The sequence below is a fragment of the Capricornis sumatraensis genome, chromosome 5 (genome assembly GCF_032405125.1).
Source record: "Capricornis sumatraensis isolate serow.1 chromosome 5, serow.2, whole genome shotgun sequence".
Taxonomy (NCBI): domain Eukaryota; kingdom Metazoa; phylum Chordata; class Mammalia; order Artiodactyla; family Bovidae; genus Capricornis; species Capricornis sumatraensis.
In genome coordinates, this window is record NC_091073.1 from 107133517 (window position 1) to 107156896 (window position 23380).

The 23380-nt window shown below is 43.0% G+C and overlaps 1 protein-coding gene across 1 annotated transcript in view; it reads right to left on the reverse strand.

Annotated features, from left to right (window-relative positions):
* ZC3HAV1 (zinc finger CCCH-type containing, antiviral 1) overlaps positions 1-23380 on the reverse strand; it is a 50712-nt gene that overhangs the window by 21855 nt on the left and 5477 nt on the right. Inside the window, exons 2-5 of the mRNA XM_068973321.1 lie at positions 9814-9949; positions 4740-4992; positions 1935-2678; positions 779-877 (exon numbers count right to left, since the gene is read on the reverse strand). Of these exons, the coding sequence (XP_068829422.1) occupies positions 779-877; positions 1935-2678; positions 4740-4992; positions 9814-9949 (1232 nt within the window). The remainder of the gene's footprint in view (positions 1-778; positions 878-1934; positions 2679-4739; positions 4993-9813; positions 9950-23380) is intronic.

The following is a 23380-nucleotide window of genomic DNA, read 5'->3' on the forward strand; positions in this document are numbered from 1 at the left end:
GGGTCACAGAGGGTTGGACAAGACTGAGCGACTGAACTGAGGTAGAGCTTCAGTTTCAAAGGATGAAAAGAGTTCTGGAGATTGGTCGCACAGCAACACTACTGAGCAATACATTTAAAAAGGTTAAGATGGTAAAATCTATGTGATGTGTTTTATCTTAGTCAAAAATAAATTTTGTTGAAGTTAAAGATTTTTGACTTAGAGAACACAAGGCGAATGACTCTAAGACCACTAAGTGATCAAACAAATGAATCAGACATGCTGCGTAGGCCTGGGGCAGAGACAGGAAAGGAACAGAGTGGTGCAGGAGTGACAGGGAAGTGCTGTGTCCCAGGCAGTCCCGTGGGAAACAGTTCTACAGGAGGCTTGGGGAGAACGAACAGTAAACAGATGCCAGGGAAGCCTGGCTGCTGCAGGCTCTGGGGTCACAAAGAGCTGGACACATCTTAGTGACTGAACAACAACTGCTACTTCTGTTTGGTTTTAGTATGTAAAAAGAGGGGTCCCTGATTAAGTGTAAGAGTTCAACTAAAACTGAATTGTAAAAGGAGAAAGTATAATATCACGCAGTGGTGAAGTGGTTTGGGGTGAAAACCCAAGTTCTATTTGTGCATCTGTAAAATGAATTGACAACAGAACCTAAAGTTGACTTGAAGGTTAAAGAAGATGCATGTAAGATTCTCAGCACTGCGCTCGACACACTGCACTCAATAAATGCTAGCCATACTGCTATTAATAATGTTTCTGCTTCTAGAAAGTCCTTAAGGTAGTTACTCACTAAGTTGGCAACTCTTATACAGATGGTCAAGACAAATTTCGTTTGAGCTGTGTTCTTTCATCCTGGACGATATGGTACTGGCAGCCTCAGGTACAGAATCTACAAGACAGGGAGGATGCATGTAAGCGAACTGTAACATTTAAACCAAAAAACAAGACACTTGGTCTAACAGTGGGAAAGAGTATCTGAAATGGGGGCCAGGTTCAAGAAAATTCCTAAGATTCATGTACTGCTCATGAGAGCCCAGACATGAAAACAAACATCAAAGTCAGGGTTACTTCATGTCATGCTGCTTTCTTAAACCATGGCTGAACTATTCCTGTTCTCAAATAAATGGAGCAACTTACTCTACACAGTTCTAGGGTTGGTCCTTCTGTCTTCCTATGTCCTCATCAGTACCACTGCTCAACCCAAACCCTTTGCCTTTTAGTACTGCTAAGGAACATCCAAAGAGAAACCACCAGCTGTGGCCACTCTACGCAAACACAAGACATGGGGCCCCTCTTTGTCCCTCAGTGATCATACGGAACCCAGCCTGGAGCCCGCCTTGTCCTCTCACTGGCATGGGTAACAGGGATTTGAGCTGCGTTCTGACCATGGGTCCCACAGGCTGCAGCTCTTGTTGCTTAAGGAAGGTGTAAAAGAAGGGACCTTGGTAAAAATGATGTTTATGAATCCTTGTACCAAGGTGAGACGTGCCAAATTATAAATCAGTAAAAAAATGTATGCAACATAAAAAATTGCTTATGCAGTATCACCTAAGCTATAAACAAACTAGGTATAGAAAAACATTAAAGAATATAATGTGTAACTGCAGTATCTTTACTTACATTAATATCAATTATTAATAATATTATAACATCCTTGTATAAAATATTATGTTTATACAAAAGAAAAAGAAGGGACCTTGGGGAAAGCAAGTGCTGCCTTGTGCGGGGGCAGAGGGCTCCCCACGTGTGGGCAGGACCTGCTTGTTAACCCCCGAATTCCAGAGCATAACACATCTTTCTTTCCTCTGACTGCCACCATGAAGCCAAACCCAGTGGCACCAGTTTTACCTACATCGAATCGATAGTTTTATCCATCACTTTATCCATCCATCTACTGGCCCTGTGGACAGACTGACTAGCCCAGAAGGTCTCTTCTGTGTGATTACCGTTAACAAAGGCCGCGGCTCCATCCCCAGTTATCTTGCCAGTGGTGGGCAGATGACTCCGAGGTGTTCCGGTGTCTGGATTCCTAGGTAACGATTTTTCTCTCTGACTACTGCTTGGGGTTTGGTAATTTGCCAGTCTCGTGGAGGTGGTATCTACGGCCATGCCATCAGCCTTATTATCAAAAAGCGGGAAATGCTGGCTGTCTTGATTCCCACTCCTGCACTCCGCGTTCACATGGTCCGAGGAAAGGACAGCGGTGCTCTTTCTGGTGGTGATGGTTTCAGGTGTTTGCGGAGAACCGGGAGGAGAGAAGGAGAAGGCTGGACTGGAGGAAAGCCAACTCTTTTTACCGGTGTCCTGGTCATTCTGCCAGGACGCAGGGCCCTTCCAGTTGAAGGCTGGTGTCAAATCACTATGATTCCCATAGAAAAGATCCTTTGCGCTGCCGTTCTCTGCAAGCTTCTGGCTTCCTCCCCCTTGATGGGTTCCTCCAAGAACAACAGCTGCAGACGGGACGGAGGCAGGCGGGGGACACTCCTGACTTCCCAGATGCGAGAATTTGTGGGCAAGATCCTCGACAGGCCCATCACTCGGGACAGAGCCGCGGTGGCCGGCAGGCTCTGGGCTTGCTGAGCAGGACCTCTGGGCAGGAGTTGAAGCTGCTGGAAGAAATTCCTCGCTGCCCCGGTCTCTGCTCCTACTCCTCCCTCTGTATGCTGGGTCTCTACGATGGGGAGGAGGAGCTGGGAAAGAAAAACCAAACAACAAAAGTTAGCTTTAATGTCACTAACTCTGTACCCGCCTCCCGTTCGGCCCCAGAGGGGCTGGGTGAAGTGAGAGTCGGGTAAAGCAGAAACAGTGTCAGCAGGAGAGAAGAAAAGGAAGGACTTCGTCAGCAGGCAAAAGAAGTTCAGATGTTTTTGTGGGTAAGTATATTTGGAGGTCTAAAAATCTTTTCAGGAATTCCCCATGACCACTTTTAGGGATCTCACTCTTTCCACCTCGGACCCCTAAACGTTCACACTGGAGAAGCGGTGAATTAACCTGGCACTGTCATTCGGCAATCCTGCAGAGTCAAACGCTGCCGCTGCTTGCAACAGCCAAGACCTGAGCCGTGCTGTGCTTAGTCGCTCAGTCGTGTCCGACTCTTTGCAACCCCATGGACTGTAGCCCACCAGGTTGCTCTCCGTAGGGATTCTCCAGGCGAGGATACCGGAGACGGTTGCCATTTCCTCCTCCAGGGGATCTTCCCGACCCAGAAATTGGACCCGTGTCTCCTGCATTGCAGGCGGATTCTTTACCTGCTGAGCTACCAGGGAAGCCCAGCCACGACATGGAGGCAACCTAAACGTCCATTGACAGAGGAATGGATAAAGAAGATGCGGTACCTATCTACAATGGAAAATGCCATTTGCAGCAATACAGATGGGCCTAGAGTGACATACTACTTCACACCAGAGTGAAGCAAGTCAAATAGAGGAGAACCATCCTGTGACATGCCTTATATGGGTAATCTTCAAAGAAATGATACAAATGAACTTATCCACAAAACAGAAAAGGACTCATAGACTTAGAGAAGGAACTTATGACTACCAGCGGCGGATGGATGGCGGGAAGGGATGGTTAGGGAATTTGAGATCAACATATACACACTGCTATATTTAAAGTGGATAACCAACAAGGACCTACTGTGTAGCACAGAGAGCTCTGCTCAGTGTTCATGGCAGCCTAGACGGGAGGGGAGTTTGGGGGAGAATGGATACATGTATATATAAGGCTGAGTCCCTCTGCTGTGCACCTGAAACTATAGCAACATTGTTAACTGACTATTCTCCAAAATCAAATAAAAAGTTTAAAAAAGTTAATTTGTGTGAAAATCTTGTCAAGGTGGAAGAATCCCCCCTTCCTGCCAGCCCAGCAGAAAACACCTAGGATAAAGGTTGAGCCAACTCTGGCTCTTCTCAGCTTCTCTCATGGGACTTAGACGCAGCTCCTAAATGCCCGCTGTCCTAGGTGGGGCTGTCCACAGTCTTCAAGTTCAAGTCCACATTCACCGCTAAGGTGAATGGAGAGATAGACTAGTGCTCACCAGAGACTAGTGCCCCCAAATCACTAAGAGTTCACCCATATTTTGACACAATCATACCTAAGCTAAGAAGTCACAATACCTAAGACAACAACAAAAAAAGAAAATAAGGAAAGGTCTGATTTCACTGAAGCGTGGAATTATCCAGAGTTGTTCATCTGGCCCCCAAAATGCCCAAACTTAAGTCAGCGATATCCAAAATTTAAAAAAAAAAAAAAAAAATTGACTTCTTTCTAGAAACATGTTAAGCCCCAGGAAGCAAAGAGAAGGGAGGGAATGAGCGTGTGCGTGTTCGTGTGTGCAAAAAGTGTGGTGTGCTTGTATGTGATGTTTATATGTGGGGTTCATATATGTTTATATGAAGTGTGTGTATGTGTGTGTGTGATATGCCTACATGGTGGACATGTGAGGGGTGTATGTGTGTGTACATGAGGTTTGCACATACGGTGTGTGGCACATGTCCCTTATATGTTGGCAACGTGCCCAAGTGTGAAGTGTGTCTGTGTGGCATGGATGCATGGGATAGCATGAAATCAAACTGCAAAATCACACATATACTATGATCATAATTATGTAAAAATTGTGTATGCATATCGACAAGGTCTGAAAGGGAAAATAGTTTTACATGATGAGGTAGTGTGAGTATAAGTAGAGATTCCCTCTTCTTGTGATTTCTGTTTATTTCCGTTTATCCTGTTAAGAAGGCCACCAAGCTTACCTTTCCATGCTGAGGGCTTCTTCCGGCGGTGCCTGCTATTACAGATGTCCTGGATGTTCTGGACCACGCTTGAGCTCAGCCCGTGCTCCCTCATGACGGCCAGCACCCTTCTGTCCATCAGGTTATGGGACCGGAAGCAGTTGGCATAACCACAGTTCCCTCGGGTAAAATGTTCACAGATGTGGAGTCTTTCACATGGGGGCTGCTGGTTACAAATCTGTCTTCCACCCTCACCCTTATAATTCTTGCATATCTACAGAAGAAAGAAACAAGAACCAGAAAGAAAACATGTTTCTCTATATGCCACACGTTAAGGAAAGTTTGCGTAACTATAATGATCTATATGGGAATAAAATCTAAAAGAGAGTGGATCTATGTATCAGTTCAGTCAGTTGCTCAGTCGTGACCAACTCTTTGTAACCCCAGGGACTGCAGCATGCCAGGCTTCCCTGTCCATCACCAACTCCCAGAGTTTACTCAAACTCACGTCCATTGAGTCAGTGATGCCATACAACCATCTCATCCTCTGTCGTCCCCTTCTCCTCCCACCTTCAATCTTTCCCAGCACCAGGGTCTTCAAATGAGTTAGTTCTTCACATCAGGCGGCCAAAATATTGGAGTTTCAGCTTCCACATCAGTCCTTCCGATGAATATTCAGGACTGATTTCCTTTAGGATGGACAGGTTGGGTCTATGTATAGGTATAACTGATTCACTCCTGAAACTAACACAACTATACACCAATAAATATTGATTAAATAAATAAAAAATAAAAATGCACTTTTTTTTACTTCCCGGTAAGAAAAAAAATGCATATTTTCTTATTTCCTGAAAGAAAAAGAAAAAACAGAAGCACAGATATAAAGTTCCCTGATGACTCAGCAGGTAAAGAATCTTCCTGTAATGAAGGAGCTGTAGGAGACGCAGGTTCAATCCCTGTGTCAAGAAGATCCCTTGGAGAAGGAAATGGCAACCCTCTCTAGTATTCTTGTCTGGGAAATCCCATGGACAGAGGAGCCATGGGGTCGCAAAGAGTCAGACACGACTGAGCACATGAGCAGAAGCAGAGATATATCTAAGGAAAAAAAATGTATGTGTATAACTCTGCTCTGTTGAGTTATATTCAATCAGTGACTTATTTGGGGAAGAAGAAGCCTACAAACTAACTTAAAGAATCTTGACTTTTATTAACCTCTTTTGGAAGAATCAATATAAGATGGCCAGCTATAGATAGAACAAAACAGGACCCAGAGGGACCCCTACATATAAAGGAATCCCAAAGAGGAAGGCCCACCTTTGGATATCAACACATCTTCAATTAAAAGACCATCTTCAATTAGAAGAACACTGCAGGGGGCGCATGTTATCCTGCATGCCACATAGCACAGTCAAAAAGAAAAGAAAGGATGTGAGGTCTTACCTTCAAGCTGCTGGGAGCTGGGCAGAATGTGGCAGTTTCTCAAAAGACCAAGTGATAGTTGAACATTTTTATATGTAAATAGGTATATCTACATATCTAGCTCTACAGAGATGTAATGCTTACTGAAAGGAGAGCAGGAGAAGTATATCGTCAGTGAGGCCAGACCCTGTGATACAGGACTAGAGGATGTTGGTTGAAGTCTGCAGCTGGAAGCAGCTATACATGACTTCACATCTGAGTTACTTACTTACTCCCAGCCTCTTGCCCTTGCTGTAAAAGACAAAAATATTTGCTCCCTTCACCTAACCATGTTGTGGAGCAGGTTAAATAATAAAATACATAATGTCTTGAGCACAATACAAAATGTGATGCAAATGTTTGAGTCGTTACACAAAGAGGCTTAAACACAAAAGCATTTGTAAGTTGTTTCAACAGACTCTGAGCAAACCAGATCAACATGGGCCACTGTGGTGTATCCAGGTGGGAAAGACATGGATTTAACCATGATTGAGCCATACAAACAACTTCTAAACCTGATGCAAATACATATTATTGTGACAGAGTCTAGGAGCCAGAATCGAGACTCTTGGCCAACAGTTCTCAAAGTGTGGTCCCTGGACCAACAGCATCAGCTCCAACTGAAAACTAACTAGAAATACAAACCCTTGGGCCCTTCCCCGTATCTACAGTCAGAATGGCCAGAGAAGCCCAGCAATCTGGGTTTGACAAACACTCCTGGTGATTCTGACCCACACTAAAGCTTGAGAGCCAGAATTCTCAGGGCTCAAGTCAAACAAGGATTATTAGCAACTTCACAAATGATACTTTGGTTAACATTCCTAGTACTATTCTGATGTTTAAGAAAGACTGCTCCTGCCAGAACAAATGAGACCCATTTCTCCCTTTTAATAAATGCACTTCAATTATCCATGTTTATATACCAGGAAGTTCAGGTTTATGCTTTAATGTTCTCACAGGTTAAGCAAAGTGGAATAGTGTGAACGTGTTTGGTATTTGAGGGCAGGCGTGTGCCTTGCCCACCAGTGGCTTCAGGATTTAACTCAGTGCTACCCTTGCACTCCTGAGTGTTAGCTGATTGACTGCAAAGCAAACAGTTAAGGGAGACCCTGAAGGATGAAATGCCTTGTCCAAGATCACATAGGTGGTTGGTGGCAAAGGCAGAACTTAGAGACATGGAGGAACCATCCTTGATCAACTATCCTTGGAACTAGCTGAACTCTGGCTGACCACTCCCCTCCCCTGCTAAAACCTTGGAAATACTGTGCCTTACTCCCCCAAGTTAAAACACTCCTACAGAGACAACTCTTGCCCAGAACAGTCAAACAGAGACTTATGTCATCGGTGCTCTAGTTGATTCCCCATCACAGGAACCAGCTTCTCAGACTTCTGGTCCCAGGAAGCAATGCAGTCTGCTAATCTGTGATCCTACCCCAATAGGTGGTAAAAGGCAATTAAGTTATCAGCTAAAAATAAACTTCAAGCACAAACCGTTCCACCCTACCCTCTAATCACGGGTTCTGAATTCTTAAAATCCATGGATACGGTAAGGGAGCCTCAGGTGACACTTCAGACTCTCTGTGTGATTAAGGTCAGCATCCTCCTACGAGAAGCCTCCCAGCACTTTTGTCAATGGGCTTTTTCTGGGCTAAGTCAGCAACAGCACCATCCAGTAGGTTCTTTCCTAGAGAAAGGAAGAGCCGCCACTCCTCTTATTCTCCAGGGACGTGATATAGCAAGTCCTTGGTGATTCTGGAGAACAGAAGCAGAGAGCTGACCTGGTGAGTGACGTTTCCAGCCCTTCAAGTTTAACACTAGGTTGGACCCCGGGCAACACTCTCTCAAGAGTCATGACAAGCGTTCAACTGTTGTCATTCTTACACACGAAAGGGAAAGGAGAGGGTGCCTCTGTTAGTCAATGGGACCTTTAACGAGTTAGGGTGTAAGGCATTTTCCCCATACTGGTAGCCAGGAAGGACTGGGCTGGCTGGCACATAGGCCAAGAGCCATAGAGATCCTAAGATAAGACCTCTGAACCTTGGGTTCCTGGAAACAGAGAGAATAAGAGAGAGAGAAACTCAAGTACATAAATGAAAGAATGCCTGGGGAAGTGAGTTATATATAGTTAAATATCCCTCCCCCACCCTTCCTCTCTGAAGACATTTTTACAGAGTGTCTTGCATTCCTATCTTGCCTGAGTTCAGTAATCAACACAAAATCACCCCACGTGTCCTAAGTTTTCCTAAGTCCTCAGGGAAACACACTGAGCTTAGGGTCAAAAGATGTTTAATCCTCCAGAAGTCCCTAATAGCTATCTTGTCATACATAAAAGCACGACCGAATTTCAACCTTGTTATCTTATCTCAGTCCCTTCCACCCTCTCAATTTGAGGCTTCCATTACGTTTCTGCGCCACTCTTCCAATGTGAGGCTAACTTCTTTACACAAGGATTTTTCTGAGATCATTCTCAGATACCATTCTTTAAGCAGCAGCATCTGATTTTCAAGTCAATATTCCTAGGTGGATGAGACTGTTAATTATCTGAGATTATTCTTATCCTTCTTCTAATAATAGAAGCTTCCAAGTTTTAGCTGGGCATATAGTTACCCAGCCAGAAAACTACATTTCCCAGCCTGCCTTCTCCCTAAGTGCAGTCATGTGATAAGTTCTGGCACGTGAGCTGGAGCATACAATGAATGAGATATAATATCCAAGTCACATCCTTTTAAAAAGGAAGCAGCTTGTTTTTTACTTACTCCTTGTCTACGTTCCTGTTGGCTAGAAAAATGATGACACTGAGAAGAGCCTCCTTGTACCATGGGGAAGAAGCCACATGTTAAAAGAGAACAGAGACATCTACTGGTCCAGTAATAAAACAGATCTATTATATATAAGATAACAAGGCTGATCTACTGGCCTGAGTCCCTACATGACATCATGGAATTCAGCTGCCTGACCATCAGACTACCTGCCTGCCTACCACTAGGCAAGACCAAAGTCAGCAAACTATTAGCATAAATGATCAAATAGTAAATAGTTTAGGCTTGGCAGGCCATCAATCTCTGTTGCAAATACTCAACTCACTCTTGTATGAGAAAGCGGTCATAGACAATATATAAATGAATGAGTGTGACTGTGTTCCAATTAAACTACAAAAACAGGCGGGATGTGGTCCATGGAGTAGTTTGGTGACCTCAGATCTACACTACCAAGAGATGGAGAAACGAAGTAATATTTTACTTGAATCACTGCATTTTGAGATCTCTTTGTTACAACTTAGCCTCAAGCAATGTACCCTGTCATCTTCCGAAATCTTGCTTCAAAGCCCACCTCTTCCAGGAAGTCCCTCGGATGTAAGGCATCAATTAGGCTTATTGTTAGTTCTTCAGATCACACTTGCTCGCATAGGGTCCCCTAGCAGCCCAGGGGAGGAGGAATTCCAGACTCAAATACTTATTAAACTTCAAATAAGAAGGAAACTGTTGGAATCTCCAGGTCACTTAGCAACAGCCACCTGCTGACTGCCACCTGCTGAGCCCTGGTGCCAGGTTTTCTCTGCCCCCATTCCAACACACACAGGACACCACACTGCCAAAGGCATTCTGCTTGCTTTTCAAACTGAGGAATCAGAACTTACCTCGGGCATAAAAAAAGGGTCACTTTGGAGGAGGAGCACTGCCAATTCCTCTTGGTTCAGTCCAGAGAGTCCATGGTTTGTCAGGACCCTGAAGTTATCTTCTGAGAGAACCTCGTGAGAATATTTGCATAAATTCCTGGAAGAAAATAACAATGGTCAGCATTTCCACTTCACAGAAAATAAAGAAAAAGCAATCATCCAGGAAACCTTTCAAGTGAAAATCAATGCCCACATCCTTGGGCAACTAACACAAGGTTGGTCCAGCTTCAAGAATACACTTTAAACATATAAATTGATGAAACACGTAGATAGGAAAAGAGAATATGAGGATCTCTTCATAAATTATACACATGTATCCTTTTTGTTAAACTTTTTATTTTGTATTGGAGTATAGCTGATTGACAACATACACGTTATGCTTTAATTTATTGCAATCCTTCTTTAAACGTCTCCTCTCAGGCAGTTCAGTTCAGTTCAGTCGCTCAGTCGTGTCCGACTCTTTGCGACCCCATGAATCGCAGCACGCCAGGCCTCCCTGTCCATCACCAACTCCCAGAGTTCACTCAGACTCACGTCCATTGAGTCAGTGATGCCATCTCCTCTAGTATACGTTAATTACGTAAGACGAGGAAAAAATAGCAAAGAAACTGAAATCAATTTAGTGGAAATGACTGCTCATTGAGAGGCAAATAATAATTAGGATAACGCATCCTAATGACAATAAAATCAATGGGATAAAAGAATTTCATTGATCAAACTAAACTAGATGAAACTGTTCCTTGCTTTATCACTTCTATGAATGTATACCTATGTGATTTGTGACCACAAAGGAATGCAACAAGCTTGTCATCTCATATTTCAAACAACTTTACCAAGAAAGTGATAAAAATCCCCTTCACTTTAAGACTTATGATTTAGGTCTGACAGAACTTTCTGTGATGATGGACTTGTTCTATAATCTGAGCTTTCTGAGATGTAAGCCAGACATGACTAACGCACACGTGAAATATAGGTAGTAAGACTTAGGAAACTAAATTTTCCATTTCATTTCAATTAATCTAAATTTGAATAGCCTCATATGACTAGTGGCCACAAGACTGCATGGCAGAGATTTAAACATTTGCTCTTAAAAATGTGGTGGGAGCAGTAGCTTTACCATTATCACAAATTTAGAATATCCTAGGCTCCACCCCAGCTCGAGTGAATCAAAATCTGCCTTTCAGCAAGACCCCCAAATCATAATCACACTGACATCCCACAAGCACTGAGTTATTAGACCAAGCATTGAGACGCTGACAGCACTGATGTTTTCATCAGACAAACATGACTTGACAATTAGCAATGTTCACCTAACAAATGTCTTCTACTTCTTAACTTACATACGTACATTCCCTATAATATCACCAACATCCTCAGATTTATGGTTTTAATAGTTGCTGTGATGGGATCTTAATATTTTCCAGTTTGTACAACCATTATCAAATTGTCAGGTGGTTAGGTAATGGCCAGATTTTCACTATACAACCTTTATAAACCTTTCCTCTTTCACATTATTTTCTTGAGATTTATTTGAGAGTATTGCCTAAGTGGTTGATGTTTCATTTTGATCTCCTGCTCTGCAGAAAACATACTAGTAAATCTAGGGAGTGTGTCTCTTTCCCTCCAAGCACATTAACATAGAGTTTTATCACTTTTGCTACTTAACTAAGAAATAGATTCATGCTTTTAATTTGCACTTTAATTATTAGCAAGACTGAAATATTCCAAATGCGGGTTTGATGCTCATATTTCCTCTTATACTATTTGTTCATATCTTTTAACTGTTTATCTATAGATTTATAATTGTTCTTTATATTTTTAATACTAATTTTTACCAGCCTTGTTTATTTCAAATAGTTTTGCACTTTTCCCTTTTTATCAAGAACTTATTAAGCTTTCTATTGCTCAATTTTTATACAATCAGATCCTCCCAATTCACCACTTGTAATTTAGCCCACTGTTTTAATACTTGAAAACTTAATTCCTCCACCACAGCTGGATAACTATAATATATCATTTTGTTTCACTTTTAAAAAAGATATTTTCAACTTTAAAATATCTAGAGCTTATTTTGAAAACCAGCATCAGAGGACAGACGTGCTTTATATCGTTTCTCAGTAATGTCTATTGAATGGGATTCCTTTCTTACTATTTTGTCGTCCAGAACTATTGTTTGTTAACTTTTTAGCAAATTTAGAATGCAGGGAATCCTTATTATATTTTTATCAATTTACTATTCTGCTTTGCATCTGATACCATACAATATAAATGTTCTTTGTACCACATTTTAAATATTAACAGAATAATTTATCCTATTATCTGTTCTTTTCAAAAATTTCCTTAATATGCTTAAGCATTATTTTCTCTATAGAAATTGTATTATCGTTTTGTCAATTTCCACAAAATATCATATGGAATCTAATTTGTCTTAACTCCATACATTAGATTAGATATTATGTCATCTTACTATTTTAAATCTTCTGATTTTAGGACAGAAAATATCTCTTCATTTATTCAAGTCTTATGCTATTTTTCTTACTGAGAATTAAAATCTTTCTTTTCATAGTTCTCTTTCATTTCCCAAATATTAAACATAAATCAGTTGTCACTATTGTTTTTCGTTGTCACTGTAAACAGAAATGCAACTGACTGCAAAATTATCTTATTGAAATTGACAGTGATTTTTGTAATGTAAACACCTACATAAAAGTTATTCTCTAAGAATTGGTCCTTGAAAGTCACTATTCAAATGCCACTGTCTGTGTAAGGCATTTCTGAAACACTCTGGCATTGCTTTTGGATCTAGCTGTAGGAACCCCAAAAGAAAAGTCAGAATCAACAACCATGGCAGCTGCCACCTGAGCCCTTAAAACCCAGCCAGCCCTCCCACACTCCCTGCTTCATGCAAAAGTCAAGGGCAGGTGGTCAGGCTCTATTGACAGCCTGTATCCCAGTCATTTTCTAGGGCGTGCACTCTCCTGGTTTTCTTCACCAGGAGCCCTGGCTTTTAGTGTGTTTCTGGCACTCCCTGATAAAGCTGACATCAGCTCTCTGCTTGCTCTTGGGGTTTGTGGTTTCAGATAACTGCTCCCCCACAGCCCCCACTCCCCAGAGCCCTCAGCAGCTATGCAAAACTACACCTTATCTCTTTCCCAACCATCACGGGAGGGGGCCATCTATGAAGAGATTCTACAGCAGGAAGGGGCCCAGCCTCCAGCCCAAAGCAGGAAACCCCTCCAGTACAGCTTTTACCAGACATGTGTGAGCCCCCCTACCTCTCTAGACTTCTTACTCCCCTGGGCATTGCTGCTAATGACCCTCTCAATCCGAAGCAGAAAATGAGCTCACTGAAACACCCCACCGCTAGGCAGCTTCTACCCTCTGGCTCAGAGATATCGGACAGCGGGTAGGTGGGAAGAATTAAGAACCTTTCTTTCCTTTGAGCTTCAGTCCAGATGTTGTGGTCACAGTACCAAGACGATTGTACCTCGCCTATGGCCGGATTACAGTCATACTTGAAGACCCAGCCCCTCTCCAGATTCCAGCAACACACAGCCTCGGTCTTACCTGTCTTGCACCTGCTCTGCCCTTGCCAAGGGGAAGTGGGGCACTTCCAAGGTCCTGGAAGTCAGTATTTCCTCTAAATAACTAAAGGCAACCAGGCAAGCCTATGGAGAAGCCCTCTGCCTGGAGCCCCAAGAGTCTGGGCTTTCCCAGCCCACCTAAGACACTCATGCCCATAGGAGGAGCTGGCTGGGTCCTTGATGCTGCCTGTCTGAGGGCCCAGATCACTCTTCATTTCTCATCTCCATCCTCAGGCAAACTATTCATTCCTCTAGATTCTATAATCCTCACCTGAACCCAGCTTCAGTCAGCAGCATGTCATATCTAGCCTTGGGTTCTGACCTGCAGCTCCATCCCTGGGAGGCCCTGCTCTGTTTTCCCACATTTCCTAGACTTTTCCAAGCTTCTTAGAGGATTTATCTCCACCCTAATTTCAAAAAAGTGGGGCAGTTCTCACTCACTTATCTGGGGAGTGACTAAGACCAAGGACTTCCCAGGTGGCACTGGGAAGTGGTAAAGAACCTGCTTGCCAATCCCGGAGACATAAGAGACTCGGGTTTGATGGCTGGGTTGGGAAGATCCCCAACATTCCCCAGCATTCTTGCCTGGAGAATCCCATGGACAGAGGAGTCTGTGGGCTAGAGTCCACAGAGTCAGACACAAATGAAGTGACTTAGCCCATTTGCATGCAAGTAAGACCAGAAGTACGGATGCTAACACTCATCACATAGTTTCTAAGTGACAGGTACTGGATCTGTTATTTATAACCTATGAGGAAATATTCTACTTTTTATTTTGGGAAACTGAGGCTAGGTAACATGAGAAATAAAAGGTGACTCAAATAAGAGGAAAAGCTCATCACTGAACTCAGAACTCAAGAAAATTAAAAACATAATCTGGAAAAATAAAAACAAACAGGACTGAAAATTTTCCAAACCAAAAAGAAAAAAAAGAAAGCCATGCTAGACCATCCCAGTTACTGTTCCCTTGTTGCTGTTATTGTTTGGCAGCTCAGCCGTGTCCAGTTCTTTGCAATCCCATGGACTGTAGCCCACCAGGCTCCTCTGTCCATGGGAGACAAGAATACCGGAGTAGATTGCCATTTCTTTCTCCAGGAGATCTTCTCCAGGGATCGAACCTGGGTCTCTTGCATTGCAAGCAGATTCTTTACCATCTGAGCTACCAAGGAAGAATATGGTGTAGGAGGGACACAATAAATGATAGAAACTGTTTCTTGGGACTTCCCTGGCCGTGCAGTGGTTAAGACTCCATGCTTCCACTGCAGGGGGCACAGCTTCAACTCCTGGTTGGAAAACTAAGATCCTGCATGCATCTTAGCGAGGCCAAAAGAAAAAATTAAACTATTTTGGGCTTCCCAGGTGATGCCATTTGGTAAAGAATCTTCCTGCCAATGCAGGAGACTCAACAGGCAAGGGTTCGCTCCCTGGGTCAGGAATATCCCCTGGAATAGGAAACGGCAACACACTCCAGTATTCTTGCCTGAGAAATCCCATGGACAAAGGAGCCTGGTGGGCTACAGTCCATGGGGTTGCAGAGTCAGACACGACTGAGCACGTTCACTTATGCTAGTCTATTTTCTATGGCAGTTCCCAGATCCATAAAGGCTATGTCTAGTACTTCATCAAGCAAATATGAACATCTAATAAATTATTTTTTAAAAAAGAAAAGAAACTGTTTCTCATGATTGGCATTGAGGAGACAAGTTCAGCAGCTGACTGATTCAACTGTCAGCCGAACCTGTCATGGTCAGGGCTTGATGGAGGTCATGTTTAGGTTTAAGATGCAGACGCTTCCTTCTCACTTTCTTCTGATCACTCTGTCTCAGTTCCAGGTCCCTAATACTGGCTACGAGGCTTTAGCCAGGAAACGGTGTGAAAATCTCCCAAGGCCTCTTGAGGTTCTCAAAACCAGTGGTTCTCAAAGTGAAGTCCTCCAATCAGCATCACCTAGGAGGCTGTCAGAAACACAAATTCTCAGGCCCTGTCCCAGACCTATAGAGTGAGTCTCAACTTTCTAGCTCACATCAGAATCGCTGAGAAGGTTTGTTAGAACACAGATTGCTAGACACCACCCCCAGAGTTCCTGATCAGGAGGTCTGGGATAAGGGCTGAGTGTACACTTCTTACAAGCTCCTAGGTGATGCTAATGCTGCTGGACCAAAGGGCACACCTAGATAAGCATGTTCAAGGTGACCTCCTCCAACAAAAGGCTGACTCACAGCCATGGGACTCCCCACCTCCCAACACAGAAAAGAGCTCACCCATAAGCCCTTATGAGCTGCCCAGGGGGAGACAAGGGTTTGCAGAAGGCTGCCTGCCCTTGGAGCAGATAAACTTCAAACAGCATGAGTTGGGATAGGAAATGATAACTTTTCTAAAAAGAGCAAAGATGGCCTTGGGAGAGGCAAGAAGGTCTCTCAGGAATCTCAAGCCAAAAGCCTAAAAACAAATGATCTTTTCATTCTTTTCTTCCAGCCATGGAATGAAAGGTTATTTTAACCCAGGCAGGAAGTGCTCCGCCAACCACAGATGAGGTCTAGCCTGCAGAGAGGTTCTCATCCCTGGCTACACATAATAACCAACTGGGCAGTGCTGAGAAATACCTAAGCCTGGCCACACCCTCAGAGAGGGTTATTTAATTTGACAGGAGGTGGGACCCCAGATGATTTCAGTGTGCAGTCAGGGCTGGGAGTTGCTGGTTGGGCCTGTTGGATGAAATTCTAAGCTAGGTTCCTGAATCAGATATTCACACGTGTGAGCTCTGGCACTTCGCAAGTCAATAAACATAGGGTCAACCCTAAACCAGACCAACGAGAAAACGATAACCTTAGGGAGAGTCTTGGTTTTACTTTATTTTTATTTTTAAAACTAGTTTTATTTCTTGCTCGCTCTCTCTTTTTTTTTTTTTTTTTTTTTTGGCCTGTGCTAGGTCTTCGTTACTGCAAGCGCTTTTCTCTAGTTGTGGTATGCAGAAGCCACTCTCTAGTTGTAGGGGATTCTTAATGTGGTGGCTTCTCTTGTGAAGCACAGACAGAGAGCCCAGACTTCAGTAGTTGCAGCTCATGGGCTTTAGAGCACAGGCTCAATAGCTGAGGCACATGAGCTTAGCTGCTCCGAGGCATGTGGGATCTGCCCAGACCAGGGACCAAACCCTTATCGCCTGCTCTTTACTACTGAGCCACCAGGGGAGCCCCAGTTTGGGTTTTTAATTGGAATACAATTGCTTTACAATGTTGCGTTAGTTTCTGCTGTATAGCCGCGTAAATCAGCCATACGCATATCCTTCTTGAGCCGCCCTCCCATGCCACTCCTGTAAGTCATCACAGAGCCCTGAGCTGAGCTCCCTGTGTTACGCAGCAGCTTCTCACTAGCTATCGAATTTGCACGTGGTCGTGCACAGATCTCAGTGCCTCTCTCAATCCATCCCGCTCTCTCCTTCCCCCACTGTCTCCACACGCCCATTCTCTAGAGAGTCTTGTTTTTCAACAGTTGGTTGTATTAAAACACCTCTTCCTTTCACCTGCTCTGCTCCCCAACACCTCATGGGGGGAGGGTGGACAGAATCAAAGAGCTAGTCAGTTTGTGTAGAACACAGGAAATAGATCACCACGATGCCAGCCAAGCGAGAAAGAAACCAAGACCTGTGAAAGATAAAAATCTAGGGAACATTAGTCTACAGAGTAAAATGGCGTCAGTCAAACCAACCCTGAAAAGTATCCAAGTCATGAGACTCCTATTCTCTATATGACTGTACCTCTGATGTTTGAGATTCGATTGCCAGTTACTAGAGGCAGGAATGATTCACCAAATCTGGAACTCCTAGTCGGATGGGGGAAAACCAGAGTAGACCAGCGGAGAACACAGGAGCAGCCTAAGGAACAGGGTGCGGGAAGGGAAAGGGTGGAGCCGAAGAAACGGGTCTGCTTTAACCACGACGGTGTTACCCAGAGTATACCGGCTGCAAAGAAGAGGCGCCCCCTGACCGCTGATTGTGGTGAGCCGCAGGTGCAGATGGCCAAGGTTCCCAGAATGGGAGAGGCGCCGGGTGGAGGAACTGACTGTAATCTCTGCTTGTGGCGCGGGGCGGAGGAACTGACTGTAATCTCTGATTGTACCAAAAGTAAGGCAAACTGTACAGGTGCCACACACTGTAGACAAGCTCCCCAGGTTGACCTATTTCTCTGGTTCTGGGGTTCTCAAACTCTACTCCCCATTAGAACCACCCATGGCCTTTTTTATTATTATTATTAATTGTATTTATTTATTTTGGCTGTGCTGGGTCTTGGTTGCTGTGCAGGCTTTTCTCTAGCTGCAGAGAACAGGGCCTGCTCTCTAGCTGTGGTGCGAGAGCTTCTCATTCCCGTGGCTGCTTTTGTGGTAAAGCACAGGCTCTGGGGTGCAGGCTCAACAGTTGCAGTGCATAAGCTTAGTTGCTCCAAGGCATGTGGGATCTTCCCGGACTGGGAATCGAACACCCATCCCTTGCATTGGCAAGGCAGTTTCTTTACCACCGAGCCACCAGGGAAGCCCCACCCAAGGCCTTTAAAAAAAACCCCAATGCCCAAGTCATACCCTATACCAATTAAATCAGAACGTCCAGGGGTAGGACCTGGGCACCAGTATCTTTAAAAGATTCCTCAAGTGATTCCAATGTGCAGCAAAAGTTTGGCATCATTGCCCTAAGTCCACATCAGGACTGAGAAAAAGCATAGCAAGTGAAGACAGTGAAGAGCAGGAGATACTATGTAGCATGTGGGATCTTAGTTCCCTAACCTGGGATCAAACCGGCCCCCCCTTGCAGAGGAAGCCTGGAGTCCTAAACACTAGACCACTAGGTAAGTCCTTGGTCTGAAACATATTAAAATTTTTTTCTCAGTGAGGAAGCATTCAAAAATCATGAATGAGGTCTCCACTTTCTTCTCCCAAACTGAGTCCAACATTTGTGCCCCAATTTGGTTAAATTGATTTCTCATTGGACTTGAGATCTGAAGTTCTTCTTTTATTCCTTTTCTAAAACCATCTTGGGACCTTGCCAATTCTAAAGTCGTCTATAGGTAAAGATCACTGATTCTTTGTCACCCCATGGACTGTAGCTTGCCAGGCTCTTCTGTCCATGGGATTCCCCAGGCAAAAATACTGGAGTAGATAGCCATTCCCTTCCCCAGGAGATCTTCTCAACCCAGGGATCAAACCCAGGACTCCCAAATTGCAGGCGGATTCTTTACCGTCTGAGCTAGCGGAGAAGCCCAAAGGTCACAGATGCTAGTTTGGAAATAAATGTGGTCAGGAGCAGTAATCAAATTAGAACCTTTTTATGTAAACAAATCTATACTTACCTTAAATGTTTAATTCTGTCACCTCTACATTAAGTAAAAAGCAGAAAATATTTTGTTATCGGATTCTTTTTTAATCACTTATTTAAAATGTCAGGAAGACTCCACGGAAAGAGCACAATTAGTAACAAAGGGAACTTCCAGGGAGATTCCTCCTGGGTATATAACCTCACAAAAGACATGTAACATGCAGAAGTAAATGGCAAACTTTGAAGACATTGTGCTAAGTGAAAGAAGCCAGATACAACAGGAAAAATATTGTATGATTCCATTTACAGGAAATTTCCAAAACAGTCAAATCCATGCAAACAGAATGTGGATTAGAGGTTACAAGAGGCTGTGGAGAGGAAAGAATGAGGTGTGCCCATGGATGGGTGTGGGGTTTCTTTTTGGGATTATGAAAATGTTCTGGAACCAGAAAGTGGAGATGGTTGCACAACATCGTGAATGTACTTATTGCTGTTGAACTGTATAGTTTACAATAAAAAACAAAATGCAATAAAAGCAATTACAGGCAAAAATATATTGCTAAGAGGACAGAAAAAGAACAATGCAGATAAGAAACAACTGCCAAGAATCAGACACCACGTAAGACAAACTTAAAAAACAAGCATTAGGCCATAGCAGTATTTTTCTTGGATCTGTCTCTTGAAGCAAAGGGAATAAATGCAAAAAGAAACAAATGGGACCTAATTAAACTGAAAAGATTTTGCACAGCAAAGGAAGCCATCGGCAAAATGAGAAGACAACCTACTGAATAGGAGAGAATATTTGCAAACACTATGACCAATAAGGGATGAATAGCCAATGTATATAATATCCAACATATGTAAACAGCTCATACAACTCAACATCAAAACAAAATCAAACAATTTAAAAATGGGCACAACTGAATAGACATTTTTCCAAAGAGGAAATACAGATAGCCAACAAACACATGAAAAAATTCTCAGCATCACTAATTATCAGGGAAAGGCAAATCACAATCACAATGAGATAGCACTTCACACCTGTCAGAATGGTTATCATCAAAAAGAACACAAACAGCAAATGTTGGCAAGGATGTGGAGAAAATGGAACCCTCATACACTGTTGGTAGGAATGTAATTGGTGCAACCATTCTGGAGAAGAGTATGGAGGTCTCTCAGAAAACTAAAAATAAAAACTACCACATGATCCATTAATTCCACTACTGGGTATATGCCTGAAAAAAGCAAAAACACCAAGTTAAAAGGATACATACCCGATATTCACAGAAGCACTATTTACAATTGCCAAGTTATGGACGAAACCAAAGTGTCCACCAACAGACAGACAGATAAAGAAAATGTAGTATACTTTGGAATACGACAGTGGAACACTGCTGCTGCTGCTGAGTTGCTTCAATCGTGTCCGACTCTGTGTGACCCCATAGATGGCAGCCCACCAGGGCCCCCCGACCCTGGGATTCTCCAGGCAAGAACACTGGAGTGGGTTGCCATTTCCTTCTCCAATGCATGAAAGTGAAAAGTGAAAGTGAAGTCTCTCAGTCGTGTCCGACTCTTAGCGACCCCATGGACTATAGCCAACCAGGCTCTGTTGTCCATAGGATTTTCCGGGCAAGAGTACTGGAGTGGGGTGCCATTGCCTTCTCTGACAATGGAACACTACTCAGCCATTAAAAAGAACAAAAGTTTGCCATTTGCAGAAACACAGAAGGACTTGGAGGACTTTACACTAACTGAAATAAGTCAGACAGAGAAAGAAAAGTACTGTGTGATATCACATATATATGAATCTAAAAAAATACAACAGTGAATATAACAAAAAGAAGCAGATTCATAGACACAGAGAGAACAAATGAGTGGTTTCCAGTGGGCGTAAGGGGAGGAGAAATGTAGCAGTAGGAGATACAAACTATTAGGGGTAAGATAGGCTCAAGCATATGTTGTACAAAATGGGGAACAGGGTCAATATTTTGTAAAAACTATAAATGGAAAGAAACTTTAAAAAACTGCATAAAACTTTTAAAAAAGAAATTTTAAAACAAGCAGTATGACTTAAAAGTGCTAGAGAGTAACAATATATAAACTAACAGTATATAAACAATAAATTTATATAAACAATATATAAACTAACAATATATAAAATATGAAAGTATTGAAACCATAATGAGGTACAACTTCACATTCCTTGTACTGGCACAATTTGATGACATCAACTGGCAAGGATGTGAAACAAAGCAATGTTCATATTTTCCTGGTGGGACTAAAACTCGGTGTGCATACCTGGAGATTTGGTATTGGCCCCTAAAACTTAAGCATGGGAATTCTGCTACTAGATACCTAGGTAACTCTTCCATGTATACACAAAGAAAGATATTCCAAATTATTAGTTTATAATAACAAAAAACTGAAAACAACCTATATTTTAATAACAAGAAAACTGATACAAAAATCATGTACATTTGTACAAAAGAAAGCAATTGTTTATAAAAGAAAGAACTAGAGCAGTCCTTCTCTTAAAATGATGGGGTTTGGAGGCCCGTGTTGCTGTTGTTTAGTTGCTAAGTCGTGTCTGACTCTTTTGTGACCCCACAGACTGTAGCCCGCCAGGTTCCTTGGTCCACACGATTTCCCAGGTAACAATACTGGAGTGGATTGCCATTTCCTTCTCCAGGGAATCTTTCCAATCCAGAACTCAAGTACCTAGGCACTTAGAAGTAATTAATCAAGCTAAGAAATGGTTCAATAAAATATGTTCTCTCTTCCTATCTTGACAAACGCACTTTCATAATGATCTGGAAGGCCAAGTTCAAATTTAGAACGCTCAGACTCCTTTGAGTTCTGTGATAGAATATATTAACAGTAGAATGAAGAAAGTCAGCCCTGGCTCCTACCTCCAGCCCATCACTTCTCTTCTCCCCATCAGGCTCTGTCCCACATTGCTAGTGCCATCAGACAGAGGCAATGAACATACCAGCCTGTACATCCAAATTCCTTCCGCATGTCGGAAGACACAGGGATGAGGCCCACTCAGGCCCTGGAAATGGGCTTGGGAATTCTAGGGTTCTGGGAATCCACAGCATAGTCTAGAACGATGAGGGGGAGGGGGAGGGCCCCAGAGGGAGGCCACTGGGTCCAGATGAGCACGATTCCTTAACTCCACAGACTCCTCAAAAGGTGAGTACGTATAGACTTGGGCTAGAACTAGGACCATACAGCAGCGGGCACAGGGCAGAAATTTGTCTTGCCCAGGCCACAAGGTGTATAGAAACAGGGCTTTGTTAGCAGGAGTGAGTCTCAAACATTAAGTTGTGCAAACAAGATGAAATAAAGCAAATATTTGCATACCCAATCACTGATGTAATCTACAGCCTTGAAAACAGGCAAAACAATCCTAAATATTGCTTAGAAATAAATGCATGTGTAGAAAGATAATAAACATGTGGGGGAAAATAAATATCAAATGCAGAACCGTGTTGTGGGATTATAAACTGGTATGGCCATTATGGAAAACAGAATGGAGTTCCTCAAAAAATTAAAAATAGAACAACATATGATCCAGTGATCTCACTGCTGGGTGTATATCCAAAGGAAATGAAATCAGTATCTTGAAGAAATATCTGCACTCCCAAGTGGATCGCTGCATTATTCACAATAGCCAAGACATGGAGACAATCTGAGTGTGCATCCGCAGATGCATGGATAAAGAAGATGTGGTTTAGATGCACAAAATGAAACGTTATTCAATCATAAACACAAGCAAACTGCCATTTCTGACATGTGTGAAACTAAAAGACCTTATGCTAGATGAAATAAGCCAGACACAGAAAGACAAAAACTGCATGATCTCACCTACACACGGAATCTAAGAAAGTCACACACATCCAATGAGAATAAAATGGTAGCTGCCAGGGATTTGAGTGGAGGAGGAGGGACGTTGGTCAGAGTACAAACTCTCACCTATAAGATGAAGAAGTTCTGGATCTCTAAGGTACAGCTTGGTGACCATAGTTGATAATAAATATCGTATACTTGAGACTTGCTAAGAGAGTTGTTATTAAATGTTCTCATCATTTAAAAAAATGGGGGTAAATAGGACTTCCCTGGTGGCCTCAGTGGCTAAGACTTCCCACTCCCGACTTGCAGGGCCCTGGTTTAATCCCTGGTCAAGGAACTAGATCCCTTATGCCACAACTCAGAGTCCTCATGTCACAATGAAGATCTAAGATCCACGTGCTGCAACTAAGACCCCAGCACAGCCAAATGAATAAATAAACTTTTTTAAAATGGGGGGTAAATAGATGAGGTGATAAATAGGTTAATCAGCTTGATAGAGGGAATCACTACACAATGTATGCTGCCGCTGCTAAGTCACTTCAGTCGTGTCCAACTCTGTGCGATCCGATAGATGGAAGCCAACCAGTCTCCCCCATCCCTGGGACTCTCCAGGCAAGAGTACTGGAGTGGGTTGCCATTTCCTTGACAAAATACTACATTGTATATCCTAAATGTGCACAAACTGAAAGCTGTTTTGTTTACCACTAGTTATCACCTATAAAATGAGGGAGATAATGAAAGATGATGCCATCCAACCATCTCATGGCATCACCGACTCAATGGATGTGAG